This window comes from Schistocerca cancellata, chromosome 7 (genome assembly GCF_023864275.1).
Source record: "Schistocerca cancellata isolate TAMUIC-IGC-003103 chromosome 7, iqSchCanc2.1, whole genome shotgun sequence".
Lineage (NCBI taxonomy): Eukaryota > Metazoa > Arthropoda > Insecta > Orthoptera > Acrididae > Schistocerca > Schistocerca cancellata.
The window spans coordinates 300,594,537-300,608,443 of NC_064632.1; the positions used below are offsets into that span (position 1 = coordinate 300,594,537).

The 13,907-nt window shown below is 38.6% G+C and overlaps 1 protein-coding gene across 1 annotated transcript in view; it reads left to right on the top strand.

The window, feature by feature from the left end:
- Positions 1–13,907, top strand: part of LOC126092246 (probable ATP-dependent RNA helicase DDX27) — a 94,997-nt gene that overhangs the window by 75,273 nt on the left and 5,817 nt on the right. Inside the window, exons 10-13 of the mRNA XM_049907755.1 lie at positions 1,995–2,129; positions 6,924–7,101; positions 7,225–7,425; positions 9,780–10,055. Coding sequence (XP_049763712.1) covers positions 1,995–2,129; positions 6,924–7,101; positions 7,225–7,425; positions 9,780–10,055 — 790 coding nt within the window. The remainder of the gene's footprint in view (positions 1–1,994; positions 2,130–6,923; positions 7,102–7,224; positions 7,426–9,779; positions 10,056–13,907) is intronic.

Sequence of the window (13,907 nt, forward strand, 5' to 3'; positions counted from 1 at the left end):
CAGCGCACAGAGGTTGTATTTCCTCGACATCACCCCACGCCTCTATTTGCGCCCCAGTGGCGCAAGAAATTTCAAAAGACTGCGCAATGGAGAGAACTTCATCTAGAGTCGGATTCGCCAACTGAAGGGCACGTTGCCAAAGTTCTTTGTCGGGCGCCGACTGGATAATAGCATCCCGTACCATGGAATCGGCATAGGATTCTTTGTGAACGTCAGTAACAAATTGACACTTTCGACTGAGGCCGTGAAGTTCAGCAGCCCAAGTGCGATAGGATTGATGTGGCTGTTTTTGACAACGATAAAAGGCAACACGAGAGGCTACCATATGCATTTGCTTTTGAAAATAGACAGACAGAAGTGAGCACATTTCAGCAAAGGACAAAGACGCAGGATCCTTCAAAGGAGCCAATTGCGACAACAACTGATACATTTGAGGTGAAATCCAGGAAAGGAACAGAGACTTACATGGTTGTTCATCCGTGACATGAAATGCCAAGGAGTGCTGTCGAAGATGCTTTTCATAATCAGACCAGTCTTCCGCCGTCTCGTCGTAAATGCAGGAGGATCTGCAGCGAATTGACGCATGGTGCAGGGAATGGCAACTGAATCTCAATGTAGACAAGTGTAATGTGCTGCGAATACACAGAAAGATAGATCCTTTATCATTTAGCTACAAAATAGCAGGTCAGCAACTGGAAGCAGTTAATACCATAAATTATCTGGGAGTACGCATTAGGAGTGATTTAAAATGGAATGATCATATAATGTTGATTTTCGGTAAAGCAGATGCCAGACTGAGATTCATTGGAAGAATCCTAAGGAAATGCAATCCGAAAACAAAGGAAGTAGGTTACAGTACGCTTGTTCGCCCACTGCTTGAATACTGCTCAGCAGTGTGGGATCCGTACCAGATAGGGATGATACAAGACATAGAGAAGATCCAACGGAGAGCAGCGCGCTTCGTTACAGGATCATTTAGTAATCGCGAAAGCGTTACTGAGATGATAGATAAACTCCAGTGGAAGACTCTGCAGGAGAGACGCTCAGTAGCTCGGTACGGGCTTTTGTCAAAGTTTCGAGAACATACCTTCACCGAAGAGTCAAACAGTATATTGCTCCCTCCTACGTATATCTCGCGAAGAGACCATGAGGATAAAATCAGAGAGATTAGAGCCCACACAGAGGCATACCGACAATCCTTCTTTCCACGAACAATACGAGACTGGAATAGAAGGGAGAACCGATAGAGGTACTGAAGGTACCCTCCGCCACACACCGTCAGGTGGCTTGCGGAGTATGGATGTAGATGTAGATGTAGATGTAAGGAGGAAAAGGAGGTATAGCCAACGACAAGAAACGCCCGGCATTTGACGCCGCGACGAAATTGCGAATCGCCGCTGTTAGAAGCATTTGCTGTTCAAGGAGATTTTGCAATAGTTGCTCGACAGTAGCCATGGAACCCTATGGGTCAACGATGAAGAGGAAAAATCCACTACCTCGTCGCCAATTTTTATAACGTCAAGTTTAACACATATATTTCAGAACGACACAACACATATAATTCACAGAGTAAGCTGACAAGCAAGACATGTGTACACGTTAGCATTTGAAAGAGCACTGAGTCCCAGTCTAGCGGCCGCTGCTCAGCTGGCCATTTAGGTGGCGCAGCTGCTGCATGGCTGGCAGACAGCGCCGCACGTAGAGGACGCACGTAATTGTGCGGCGGCGCTTTGAATGATCGGCAAGTCACAACACAGATTTGCCCTGTATCAACTGGAGTCGTAATTTTGAATCTGTGTTCATGTAGCAAGTTTCATTTTCAGACATTATCATTGTTTTGTAGGTATTAGGAGAATAACACCGATAGGAAAACTTTACCTTCTGTTGACCATTCATTATTATTTGGCATATGGTACTTATGTTTTATTGCCAGTAATTCCAGTATTCCAACTTTATGGACAGTTTGATATACATTTAAATTATGGTTTTGATAGGTTGGAGAACTGCATGGAAATCTGACACAGCCTCAGCGTTTGGAAGCTCTGAAGCGTTTCAAGAATGAAGAGCTGGACGTTCTTGTGGCAACTGATGTTGCAGCTCGAGGTCTAGACATTCGAGGAGTAAAAACTGTAAGTGTCTTCAAGGAATTTTGTATTTTAGTTTCCTTGTCTCCATTCTGTGCTTAAAAGTTTAAATTCTTAACTATCTGTAATGAATATTTTTAATGTTTGGGTATTGCTGATGTGAGAACCTTTTCACTGCAAAGACACTGCACCTTGTATATGAAGTACATTTCTTTCGCATTAATCTTCTTATGTGATGTCTCACTAATTTTTATAAAGCTTACAACAAGGTCTCAGGAGACTGTACACAAGCTCATGTAGAACATGGATGAGGAACAAAAGTGACCATCTTCTTTTCAAAGAAATAACTCTCACACTCACCATAATTGCCTGCTTATGATCAGTGATTATGTTCTGGGTCATTCCACGTAAAAACATAGATATTTTGATGGATCCTAAGGTAACGATTTCAGATATTAGTCATATGTGGTACATGAAGTACTACTTAGTAATGAATTGACCCACAGACTTCCCTTTTTTACATCTCGTATGTGGGCCACTAAGGTGATGTAATATATAAAAAAGAGCGTACATCATTCAGTTTTTTTATGAAAAATGTTGAAATACACACTTTTTCCAAGTTGTGCTTTAAATTTGTGATTTTTTTAAAAAATAAGTATAACTTTGTACAGGTTAACAGTACAGTCCACAGCTTGTGCACTGTGACTCTTTAGTCTAGTATTAAGTGTAAATAATAATGAACAGCATTTGGCATTGCAATTAACAGTCTTACCTTCACTTAAAATATGACTCCATCGGGAAAAAATATCGAATGTGATGAACTTCTAAGTTCAAGAAGGGGGGGGGGGGCATAGACAATTGAATCTCAGTTTAATTTTATGCTGAAATGTTTACATATCTGGTAGCAATCTAAGGAGCAAAGAGGAATATCCTAACTCACTTTATTCACATTGCCACTTACACATACTGCCCACACTCAATGTTACAGGGAACTGGTGAAGAAAATCCATGTGCATTCTTTGAAAAGTTGTACCTAAAATATTTATGGTTGACTTGTGGGTCAGAACTGTAAACAGTTGAGAGCTGAAAAGACTTACCAATCAATTTTCTGAATGTATATATTGTATTTTGCTGTTAAATGTCTCTTCAGTGTAAATAATTACAAGAGGCAGCTAAGGCGAACAAATGTGGTGAAATAAATTAATTAAAAAGATAGCTTTAGTGAAATAAAAGAAAAGATGCAAGCAACGATGAGAGGCATTAATAATTTTTTACGTGTATGCCAGTGTATGTAGACATATACAGATTCAAATGTAAAGGTGGAAATTGTATTTTTAAAACTCCACCTTGCATATAATATTGTTTTCCTTGACATCTTGATCCAAAAACATATATGAGTTCACTTAAATGTAAGAATTGCAATCTTTTTATAGCACTTAATGTCAAGTTCATGCAACCGTTCACTGTGACTTTGTATTGATGAGAATCCACCTCGCATATAACATTAGGAAAGGGGACCCAACAAGCATCTTTCCTACTAGGCCATGGATGTAATCGTGATTCATCAAGAGACATTCAGTTTATCTCAACATCTTTAAAGTCATGTGATAACTGGGAAATGTGTCCTGTATAGCAGTTTTCATCTCATTTGAAAGCCACATACTATCCCGCATGCAGCTGTTCCAACAAAGTATTTTGATGAGCTGCCATAGCAACAGTGGTCCCATTTGCATCTGTTGAAAGTCTCTTCATTAAAAAGGTGTTAATAGTAGTGACTGGAAGTGCATGGTGTGATTGTTTACCTCTGTTCCAATAAACTGTAATGTGGTTTGATAACTTGCAAAGAAACAAAGAATGTGTTGTTGGCATGTATTTTCTGGACAGCTCTTTCAGATGACTCATAATAAGCCCTTTTCTGCATGTGATCCTCCTTGTTATCTACCATAGTGGAAACATAATTTTTCCTTCCTGCACAGAGTCTTCAAAAATTGTCATTTTCATAAAATGTCACTATGTCTTGTTTCACAGTTTCAGGTTAACATCTTTAATCACTTATCCATTTTGCAGAAGCAGTTACACCTCTAATATCATTAACTTTTCTTGCTACACATACCATGTGCTCTGTGACACCGAAAGTAGCTGCTAGTCATGAAAGTGGAACTAGTGTTGAAACTAGAATCTCCTTGCTGTGAGTTGAACATCTTCATTCTTAAGTGAGGAGCTCCATTATGTTGGAAAAATGTTCTGTGTTGTTCACATGGGCACCCCACAAAATACAAGGCTTTTCTACTTTCTTTGTAGGGTATCAAATCATATGAAAATTTCTTGGCACACAGGTACTGCACAGTGAGCACAGTTGCAGGACACTATCGCACCACGCATTTTTAGTCACTACTGATAACACTTTTCTAATGAAGAGACTTTCGACAGGTAACAGATGAGACCACTGTTGTTTGGGCAGTATGTAGCTTTCAAGTAAGATGAAATCTGCTACGTACGACACATTTCCCAGTTGTCACATGAATTTAAAAACGTTAAAATTAACTGTGTGTCTCCTGCTGAATCACAATACGTTCCATGGCCCAGTAGGCAAAATGCTTTTTGTGTCCTCTTCTCTAATGTTATCTGCAAGGTGGATGTCCCATCATTATGAAGTCACAGTGCATGGTTGTATAAACTTTACAATAAATGAATTAAAAAGACTCTATCTTGTACATTTAAGTAAAATTATTTTGTTTTTCGATCAAGATGACAAGAAAAACATGTCAGAATTTATTTATGAAACTGTTCTGTGCAGAATTTTTACGTCTATATACACTGATATATGTGTAAAAAATTATTGCTATCACTCATTATTGCTTGCATCTTTTCTTTTATTTCAGTGAAGTTTCTTTTTAATTTAGGCTGACAGAATAAGGATATATCACCACATTTGTTCACCCAAGGTGTCTCTTGTAATTCTTTACCTTGAAAAGACATTTAACAGTGAAATACAACAAATAAATCAAGAAAAATGATTGTTAACACTGTTCAGCTCACAACTGTTTACAGTTCTGTCACACAAGTCGACTGCAAATACTTTAGAATTTAGGGTAACTGAATAAGGATATACCACCACATTTGTCCACCCATGGTGTCTCTTGTAATTCTTTACCTTGAAAAGACATTTAACAGTGAAACACAACAAATACATTAAGAAAAATGATTGTTAACACTCTTCAGCTCACAACTGTTTTCAATTCTGTCACACAAGTCAACCGCATATATTTTAGGTACAATTTTTCAAGAAATACACATGGATTTTGTTACCTAGTACACTGTAGTGTCGAGTGTGGATGGTATGTGCAAGTGGCATTTTCATAAAGTGAGTTAGGATAGTCTTCTTTGCACCTAAAATTGCTATAAAATTCAATGTTTTTTCCCGATGGATTCACCTTTAAGTAAAGGTAAGAACTATTATTTGCAATGCCAAACACTTTTCGTTATTGTTTATACTTAATAGTAGTACTACAGAGTTACAGTGTGCAAGTTGTGGTCGGTACTATTAACCTGTACAAAGTTATGCCTTTTTAAAAGATCACAAATTTAAAGCACAGCATGGAAACAAGTATGTTTTTCAGTGTTTTTCATAAAAAGTCTGAATGATGTATCATATTTATTATACGTTATATCAACTTAGTGGCCTACATACAAGATGCATTAAAAATTGAAGTATGTAGGTCAACTCATTACTAAGTAATTGCTCTCTGAAAATACAGAAATTAATGCCTGACTAATGATTAATTACACATCCTTGACCCTTCAGACACATATTTATCAAAAATGACTAGAGTTAGGGCAGTGCTATTGGGCAGTTTTACTATTAAGACATGTAGGTGACCATGTACCAAATATGACTAAGTCCTGAAATCGTCGCCTTATTACCCCCTGTAAGATTACACAATGACTCTCCAGTATAAAATCAGTCCTAAATTGTGTCAGTCCAAAAGTGCTTGACAATATACCTCGTGTGTCTGTGATGCTAGCACACAATGAAAAAGCAAAAGTTGTAGAATAGCTTCAGCTACTCACATATAGGGGGTCCATCAACCTACTGTGGAAGTGTAAACTGTTCTCTGCAGTCAATCTTATTTTCAGTTAATTCACCCTTACGTTTGAAGTGTGCCGCATTTGTTGTCATATCATAATGACAGAGAGCAGTTACCATTCAGCTGAACAAATTCACACTGCTATCTATTTTCATATTAATCCGGTCCGTATCTTTCTTTCTATACGTGCTCCTACCTTGATTTTTCTTGTTTTATAACTATTGAGTCATTCATATTTACAATTTTAAGCAGGAAGTCTGAATTGACACTATTTTTATATCGATTCATGTATTTCTTTCTTGGATAATAATATATAAGGGTATACTATCAGGTGAAGGAGCCAGCAGTCAGATAGCAGCAAAAATTGTTCAGCAAAGAATAGATACTACTGAGAAGGTGGAGCGAATTTTCAGACATGATTATTTATTGCTGTGTCAGTGTGAAATGTCATTCATTTCTGTCTTCCCACAAACAGCAGATGGCATTAAATTATGTTGATATAAATTCTTCATATATTTACTACATTGGGCATTGTCATACTTCTGCATTAATGTGACACAAGTCTTGGAGCAGTGAAGCCTTTGACACGTTCTGGATAGTATTTGCTTCTATTTGTGCCATTATTTGTAAATAAAAATGTGTTGCTGCCTTGCTTCTAGTCCATTTAATTCTTACAATCTTTTGGCATGAGAGTTATATTGGATCATCCATAGTAACATCATTTTCATTTCCATAATGAATTACTTTTTAGGTGATAAATTTTCTGATGCCTGCAACAGTGGAACATTATATTCATAGAGTGGGCCGTACTGCACGTGCGGGTCGTGCAGGTGTGTCTGTATCATTAGCTGGTGAAGCAGAATACAAAGTAGTCAAAGAAGTTGTCAAGAATGCTTGTACTCCCCCCAAAAATAGAATTATTCCTCCAGGTAAGTTAGCATTATCATATTCAATTACCATTTGGTAACAGGGCTTGAAATGTGATATTTGTTCTATTACAGTTTGATTTTTTGGTTAACAAGTATTATGATAAACTATGCAATTTGTTACAGACATAATCAGCAAGTATTGTGAGCGTGTTAATGCTCTTGAGGATGACATTCAAAAAATTCTACAAGAAGAAAGAGAAGAACGGGAACTTCAAAAAACTGAGAATCAGGTAAACAGAGCCGAGAAGCTCTTGAAAGAAGGAAAAGGAGATAAATCACAGCGTTCATGGTTTCAAACTGAAAAGGACCGCCGACTAGAGAAAGGTTTCCATTTTTGACTACTTATCTTATTTATCAGATTAATATGTTTAGCATTATTTCTCCATTTTCTGAAGCTGAAAAAAGGAGATTGCAAACTGCTGTGTTAGAATATTTACCATCACCACTGCATTTACATGACAGAGCTAGGTCAAGATTCACGTGGCTGTTTCTCTGCACTGAATTTAATTAGACACATTCCGCGTTATCCTTTCTGCCACATCAACTCACTGTCTGAAAAGAAGATTGCATTCAAAACAAAAAGTTAAAGGCTACTGAAATTGTATCCTTGATTGTAGAATATTTTTTAATCTTGAAATATGTTTTAAGGAGCTTATTCTGATAGCAATCAACTATAATTTATTGCTCTTAATGAAAGAGAAAAGGCAGAATTTTGGAAAGAAATCCTAAGATATTAAACATATTTGGATGTGAATAAAATGAAGTGTGAAAAAAGTGAGTCATGATACACCTGTAGCCCCAGGTGATATTAGGCTTTGGTACTGGAAAGTTCTGGATGCAATATAAAAATGTAATCACTCATAGAGTAGTAAATGTAATCATTCTGCTGAGTTTTCTGCTGGCGAGTGTTTTGCTAAGTAGCGCAAATACAGATGTCCACTCCCTCCCTCCCCTCTCCCTGAAACTATGTGCGTGCCTTTTTAGCACACTTGGTCACTAGCTTAAGGTTAAATGAAATAAAGAATTAATAATCTATTTAATTAGCAGTGGATGTGATTAAAGAAATAAATATTTGTGAAGTATATTAAGACAAACAATGATAAAAATAAAATCTTAAAACATCATTAATATTAAATGCTAGTGTGGTGAGAGTGTCATTATTGGTTTTTGTTTAAATTGTGCTGATAATAATAAAAGATTGCTCTGCATTTTAGCTTTCAGCCAAAAGGCCTTCTTCTGAAGTAGAAAACACATGCACATGCACAAGTCACAACATCTGAGCACTGTCTCTGGCCACTGTGGCTGGACTGATTCATATCTGAGCCTGATGGGCGTAGCAGTCTGGTGGTGGAGGGAATGAGGAGGCATGGGGCAGTGAGGGAGGGAGTAGCAGGGTGATGTGGGGGAAAGTGTAGTGGGAAGGGAATAGGTAATTGTAAGACAGAGACTAATAAAGGTTGAGACCAGGGGCATTATGGGGAAGTAGGATATATTGCAGGGAGAATTACCACATGCAAAATTCAAGAAAAGCTGGTGTTGGTAGGAAGGATCCAAATGGCACAGGCTATGAAGCAGTCATTGGAGTGAAGCACATTGTGATGGGCAGCATGTTCAGCAACTTGGTGGTTCAGCTGTCTCTTGACCACAGTTTGTCAGTGTCCATTCATGTGCCAGACAGTTTGTTAGTCATCATGTCCACTTAGAAAGCAGCGTAGTTTTTGCAGCTTAGTTTGTAGATCACATGACTAATTCCACAGGTAGCCCTGCTTTTGACAGGATAAGAGATTCCTGCAACTGGATTGGAATAGGTGGTGGTGACGGGATGATGTATGGGACAGGCCTTGCGAGTAGGTCTATTGCAGGAATATGGGCCGTGAGGCAAGGGATTAATGCAGAGATGGAGTAGGGATGGACAAGGATATTGCGTAAGTTAAGTGGATTGTGGAATACCACTATAGGAAGGGTGGGAATGTTAGTGGGTAGGGTATTCCACATTTCAGGGCACAGCCTGAGGTATTGGAGAATGTGATTCAGTTCTGGGTGCTACTGAGTCATGAGACGAGTGCTCCTTTGTGTGAATTAGCCACACGGTACATGCAAAATTTTCCCATGATTTTAATAGTCTAGTGCATACAAATGAGCAAAAGTTATACTTTTGTGACAATGAAGTAAGAAATGATCCTTTATTAATTAATTTTAATGGCATTTTTTATACTTGCATGGAGTGTGATGTTAATGTCTTTTTTGTTGATTCTTCTGGCTCTTACGTAAAATGCAACTTGAACATTAGTATTCTTCTAGAGTAAGTATTCTTAACTGGAGTTTGCATCTTGAAACTTCCTGGCAGATTAAAACTGTGTGCCAGACCGAGACTCAAACTCGGGACCTTTGCCTTTTGCGGGCAAGTGCTCTACCAACTGAGCTACCCAAGCACGACTCACACCCCGTCCTCACAGCTTTACTTCTCCCAGTATCTTTGGAAAGGTCCCGAGTTCGAGTCTCGGTCCGGCACACAGTTTTAATCTGCCAGGAAGTTTCATATCAGTGCACACTCCGCTGCAGAGTGAAAATCTCATTCAGTTTGCATCTTATTTTCATGCTACTATTTGAATCATGCTTTCATATAAAATCAATATTGTGAAGTCTGTGCTGATCTACAAACAACACAATTGTTTTAGAGAGGCTGAGACTGACTGATCCAAAAGGAGGAAAGAAAAAGCGAGGAACCAAACGAAAAGCAGATGACAGTGATGATGAACATGAGATTAATGCTAATAATGAGGCTGAAAAAAAAGCAAAGAAGGGTAAACGGAAAGAAACTCCTGAAGACAGAGTTCAGGCAGAGATGAGTAAGATTGCAGCACTGCAAGCTCGTTTAGCAAAGAAGAAAAGCCGTCCACGAAAGCTAAGAACTCTGGTTGACACACCAAGCCAGCCCATTGGTCAAAAAAATAGTATGTATTTGGCAAATGAATCTCAGTTGATTTATATTTACAATTATTGTTGTATCTGTGCTTTATTGTTTACATGTGCAAAATTTGTGCTAACATAGGATACTAAATCTTCAGATATTAGATCAAAAGCCTGTACTTTTCCTTGGGTATAGTTTAGTAGTAGTATGAAGTTTGTAAAAGGGTGATGTTACAAATTAAGGTTTGATTCCCAATCTAATCCACTGTTTCATTCTGCAGTTAACTCCTGAGAAACTGGAGATATCTGAATCCAAGGTGTCTGATTAAAACTTAAGCTATAATTGTGTGGGTTGAATGCAGCATCCTGTTATGGTTCTCAAGTAGCTGGGAACCCGCTTTTTCCAAAATCAATGCTTTAGTAATGACAATAGTATGAAACATATAGATTGCTACTTGGTTTCTTTTTCATTATTTTATATAACTTCATCTTTTTTACTTTAATGCACAAAAACGATAATAATATCATTGATAACTCTTTGCTTCTAGATTCCAGGACCCGTGAAAAAAATTATTTATTGTCTTCTGTGGCTGTAGTCTTTATTGATTGTATCCCTTTTTTGACAGTTATTAAAGTGGAATGACTTGCGGCTGGTGATAACTGCTCTTGCAGCTGCATCACGACAGAGATAATTTTTTAGATCACGCCTTTTACAATACCTGTGTTTATTGGAATTTATTGATACACTCTGGTCTGAACAGCTGGAAAATTGGTTAACTTGAGAACTTTCACCACCTCTGAATAGGTCATTAGAAGAAGTGGTCACTTGCTGTTCAAGAATTCTTATTTATTGAAACTTCTCAGGTGCAGCTCATCACCAGAACATCAAGAAGAAAATTCTTTACACAATATATGGAGTCATGTGTGCCATGTGTCCATTGAGTACAGATAATGATGCCTGACACATGTGATTCCATATATTGTATGACAATTTTTCTTTTTGATGTGCTGATGATACTGTGCCAGAACTGCATCAACAAATAAGAATTTTTGAACAGCAAGTGACCAGTTACTCTAGCGACCTATTCAGCAGTGGCATAAGTCTCCTCAAGTTTACTGTATAGTCGCAGGCCACTTGCTTGACTTCATGTTGCATCATAAGAATTGGTCAAAACATGCAGATATATCATGGAACGAATATTGTGCCTGGGATTACAATGGGTAAAGCTGATGGTATTGTTAAAGGAAGAGGTAATACAGTCTTCTTTCACGTAACCACCATTAGTAAATAGGCCTTTACTTAAGGAACAGAGTAGCAGAAATCGTCATCATTCAGTGCTGATGTTCACTCGGATGCAAGTAAAGATGGTGAAATTTTTCAGCAAAATAGTTTCAAAAACTTGTGACATGGCAAGCCATTGGTGGGATTGAAGCTAGTAGGTGACTGATGTCTTTGGATTGTCCTCAAAGTGTGATTTAATGACTGGATTTGCTTCATACAGTTGTAGATATTCAAAGTTACAGCCAGAAATGGCCATTACCTCTTCCTCACATGCAGTTATGGTAGGCAGCAGGATCAGTTTACACAACAAAGACAGCCAGGAATCATAATATTTACTTAAACTATCTGAATTCATCTCTATGAAGATGCTGGCTATTCTGAGTTAGGTTTTCCATAATTCCCCTAAATTGCTCCAGGCAAATGCCTGGATGGTTTCTTTGAAAGGGCATGACTGATTTCCTTCCCCATCTTTGAAACCATCCTACATTGTGCTCCATCTCTAATTATTTTGGTGCTGACAGGATGTTAAACTCTAATCTTCCTTCCTTCCATCCATGAAGATGGGCTATATGCAGGTATGTGTACTGTTAATGAGATAATGTCATGAATAGTTCTTGGGTATTCAGCCAGATGTGTCTAAAAGACACAATATTTCAGTAAGGCGGCTGCTTGGCATCTTCAGGCACTCCTGATGACAGTGATGTTTTGCTGATATCTGTGTTTATAGTCCCCACTCTCCAGCTCCTCCAGCCAGTACTCTGGGTGCAGACGTGGTGGAGAAGCGCAGTGTCAGGCATCAGTCAAGGGCCTGCCACTATGCTCTCATGGTGCTCAAGCCTGTGTCTAGAGCCTTGCTTAATTGAAACCTGCTGTCCTTATTTATTAGTTCATCATGCTTTTGGATCTCTATAGCTTCTTTCAGAATACAATCCCAGAATTTGTAGGAACAATCCCAGAATTTGTAGGATTGTTGCTACAACTTGGTGCTATCTTAATTCATGGTATGTCTGTGGGGGATGCAGGTCTCTGCCACAGTGGGCTTTGTTGGCTGAATATTGTCTGCGTTGCATGTATGCTCAGTACATCTCTCCTGTACTGTTCGGATAGCCTGGCCTACATACATTTTTCCACACTGTCAAGTGATACTGTAGACTCCCAGTTTCCAAAGTCCTAGGTCATCCTTGACTGATCCTAATAAGGTTTTTGTCTTAGATGGTGGGTGGAATAAACACTTGATGTTGTATAACCAGAGTACTCTTCCAGTTTTTGCTGGTGTGTTCGCGATGAAAGGAATAATCGCTGTCGCGACCACTTTATCGTCTTCAGCTGGCTGTGGTCGTGGCTTCTTTGGTTTTAAGGGACACTGTATCTGGCAGTTGCTGTAACCATTTGTACGGAACATGGCCTGTAAGTGCTGCATTTCATCTGCTAGACTGTCACTGTCTGAGACTTCACATGCTCTGTTCACTAGAGTGCTTAGGACACCTCACTGTGAAGATGCATGGCAGCTGGAGCCATGCAAGCATAAATCTGTATGTGTCGTTTTATGTAGACAGTGTGACCTAGTGTGCTATCTGGTCTTCGTGATGAGCACATCTAGAAATGAAAGTTGACGATTTTCCTTTATCGTCATCATGTATTTGATGTTCTGGTGCAACGAATTCACATGTAGCAGTTGAGATCTTGTAGACAGCCGACTCTGTTCTTCTCCAAATGCCTTCATAAACTTATTGGCCACCACTGGTGACAGTGAGCAGTCCGTCAATACTCTGTCTGCTATCTCATAATAATTTCTGTCGATCAGGAAGTAAGTTGATGTAAACACAAATTCAAACAGCTTTGTTAGTGCAGGCCCAAACTTTTCTCCTAGGAAGCTTACGGAGTCTCATAGAGGCACCCCCGTGAAAAGAGATACCACATCAATGCTCACCACGGGTCTTCTTGGCCCAGCAGCTCCAGAACTTTTAACTAAGTTCCGGAGCTGCTGAATGAAATGTGGGAAATTTCTTATGTGGTGCTGGCTCCCTAAGCATCATAATGGGTAGTAAAGAAGAAAACCTGTGAAAGCAATAATAAGCCTTGTTGGAAGTGAAAGAAAACGGAGAGGACAGGCATGAAAAGTCAGTGAAGTGAGGAATTTCCATGGTTAAGGTAAATTATGTGACATGAGTGCCAGAGTAGAAACAAAACACAAACAGTAGAAGATATAATATTGTAAAGAGAGTTCATGGAAATGAAAGATACGCAGCAGTAGTAAGTAATAATATGAAAAATGTCCAAGTGCTAAGTATGTATTGAAACTAGTTCTTGTCTTTGGAGTTGTGAAGCAGTTATAATGGAGATGAAGTGCAGATTGAGAGAGCCACATTGTGAAATAGAGAGCACAAAAAAATCAAGAAATGATGTGATGTTTGGCTGTAATTAACATGCTATAAAGAGAGTTATTATTGATTTACAAGCAATGAAATGACTAAGGACTACCACTCATAATACAGAGGAAGCATTGAGCAGGAGACACACAAAACAATTGGGTTTGAGCTTGTGCACTGAGAGAATTTAGTTGAGCAACTGTCTTTTCTATTGTTTCATTTCCCTTTCACAAGCACAAAATATG